The sequence below is a fragment of the Penaeus chinensis genome, chromosome 11 (genome assembly GCF_019202785.1).
Source record: "Penaeus chinensis breed Huanghai No. 1 chromosome 11, ASM1920278v2, whole genome shotgun sequence".
Classification (NCBI taxonomy): Eukaryota; Metazoa; Arthropoda; class Malacostraca; order Decapoda; family Penaeidae; genus Penaeus; species Penaeus chinensis.
Window position 1 is genome coordinate 12,731,182 of NC_061829.1, and position 2,500 is coordinate 12,733,681.

General features: G+C 41.3%; 1 protein-coding gene across 8 annotated transcripts in view; it reads left to right on the forward strand.

Annotated features, from left to right (window-relative positions):
* Nucleotides 1–2,500, forward strand: part of LOC125030663 (insulin-like growth factor-binding protein complex acid labile subunit) — a 17,551-nt gene that overhangs the window by 567 nt on the left and 14,484 nt on the right. For all 8 annotated transcript variants that reach the window (XM_047620856.1, XM_047620849.1, XM_047620857.1 and 5 more), the window contains 2 exons: nucleotides 1–189; nucleotides 1,137–1,399. The exon at nucleotides 1–189 is cut by the window's left edge. In XM_047620856.1, coding sequence (XP_047476812.1) covers nucleotides 42–189; nucleotides 1,137–1,399 — 411 coding nt within the window. In that variant the 5' untranslated portion in view covers nucleotides 1–41. The remainder of the gene's footprint in view (nucleotides 190–1,136; nucleotides 1,400–2,500) is intronic.

Sequence of the window (2,500 nt, forward strand, 5' to 3'; positions counted from 1 at the left end):
AGACACCCTAATATCCCGAGACCCTCCTGACGGCGTCCGAGATGGGGGAACTGAAGGGCGTGCGGGCGGGAATGGTCGTGGTGGTGGCGGCGCTGACGGTGATCGGCGGGGGCGTGCGGGTGGCGGCCGGCTCGGGATGCCTCCCCGCTGATGAAATCGCGCCTTGCACCTGCAAGGAGAAGTCGAGAGGTAGGTGGGGCTGCTGCGGGTATGTATACATTCATACATATGCACATACACACACACACACACACACACACACACACACACACACACACACACACACACACACACACACACATATATATATATATATATATATATATATACATATACACATGTGTATCTATCTGTCTATATATATACATATAAAAATAAGTATATACATATGTATGTATATATACATACATATATATGTATATATATACATATATATATATTTTAAATACATATGCATATTTATATGTATATATACATATATATTTATATATATACAGATGTATATATACATACATATATACGTATATATACATATATATATATATGTATGTATATGTATCTAAATACATATACGTATATATAAATATCTATCTATATATATTTATATATAGATACGTATATACACACACACACACACACACACACACACACATATATATGTGTATATATACACAAATACATAAATAAATATATGAAATAGCCACCAACAGACGATGTCGGCATTAAAGACTCATTTCTCCCTGGGCGAAAGAATGTGAGGATGGCTCCTCGCTAAGCTTTTACGCCAATTGAGCATTTTAGCTTATAACTGCTCCTCCCCGTGTTGTGTTGACGCTGTTCAGATTTTTCCTTAGGGGTGACTCCCGAAACCTTTCTCGTCTTCTAGATGCCACAAGGCACAAGGACTGAACTGCAAGTCGGGCACTTCTATCACACCTAAGTAAGACTAACCCATTATTTGCAAATTAGTGCGTGTGTACATGTGTGCGCGCGCATTCACACACACACACACACACACACACACACACACACACACACACACACACACACACACACATACACACACACACACACACACGCACACATATATAAATATATATAATGAGCAACCGAACCACGCCCCCACCCGCCGGCAGGACCGAGCCTGGTGTGCGAGAACGTGGACGAGAAGGCGATTCAGAAGAGCCTGAGCGTGCTGAAGAAGGGCTCGAGTGCCATCTACAGGCTGATGTTCCGCAACAGTGACTTCCCTCGCATTCAGGACTACTTCTTCCTCGGCCTCAACGTGCAACATCTCACCATGAGCAGGAGCAACATCAGCGTCGTGGAGGAGTCTTCGCTCAGGACCTTGGCTGGCACGCTGGAAACCCTCGATCTTTCTTATAATAATTTGCATACGGTGAGGATGATTTTTTTTTTCTTTTGCACATTTTTTTCTCATATGAGGGAGGAGAACAAACTAACGTGAACTCGTAAATATTTAAAATTGTACGTTGGTTGATAACCTTACTTAACCTTTTATCAAGGGAGAGGGACTCAAAGGAACACGTATGAGGATATGTAACATTAACTTTTTTTTCAACTTGAAGTGTGGTGAAGCTCTCAAATATTAAGAAGAACTATCTAACCCAACAGAGCACACACACACACACACACACACACACACACACACACACACACACACACACACACACACACACACACACACACACACACACACACACACACAAACACACACACATTAAAACGGAAACAAACAAACAAACACCTCACTCACAACCCACAACACAACCGCACGAGGTTATTACCGAACACAAATACACACAGAACATATCCATAACAGCAGAACGTAAACAGAACACCACCCAGGACACTTAAACAGCCCGCATAGCACACTCTTGCTGCGCCGACCGAGGCTCAATTATCCCGGCCAGCGGAGTGGGGTCCCGCCGGTCGCGTCCCCTATACCGGAAGCCTCCCATCACTGGCCCTTTTCGCAGGAAGACGACGACGTGCGCAGAAGAAATAGGAAATAAAAGAAAAGAAAGTGAAGATATGAGGGTAATGAAGAGACTTGGTGAAATATAGGATCATGGAGAATCTATGAATTGATAATCATGATAATAACAAAAGGAAAATATGTGAGAATTTAAAATGAAATTTAAAATGAAAATGTGTAAATGAACAAAGATGAGAGATAGATATAATGCCTCGACTATCAATATTGACAATGATAACAATCAATAAAAATCGATTTATTAACCCCCTCAAAAAAAAGAAAAAAATCTACGTGGATATAGAAGATATGAATATATGTCAAGATGAAGAACAAATATCATCCTTCAAATATAATGGTCCCTTGTCAATGACCAGAGATGCGTTTGATTGGCCACTAACAAGCGGGGGGTAACTCTATTCAATTTAAGGTAATACACTGAATTAGATGCTGTCATGGTCTAATCCCTTGCTTCGAGTTAGAGAGGGAAAGGGAGAAGGAGAA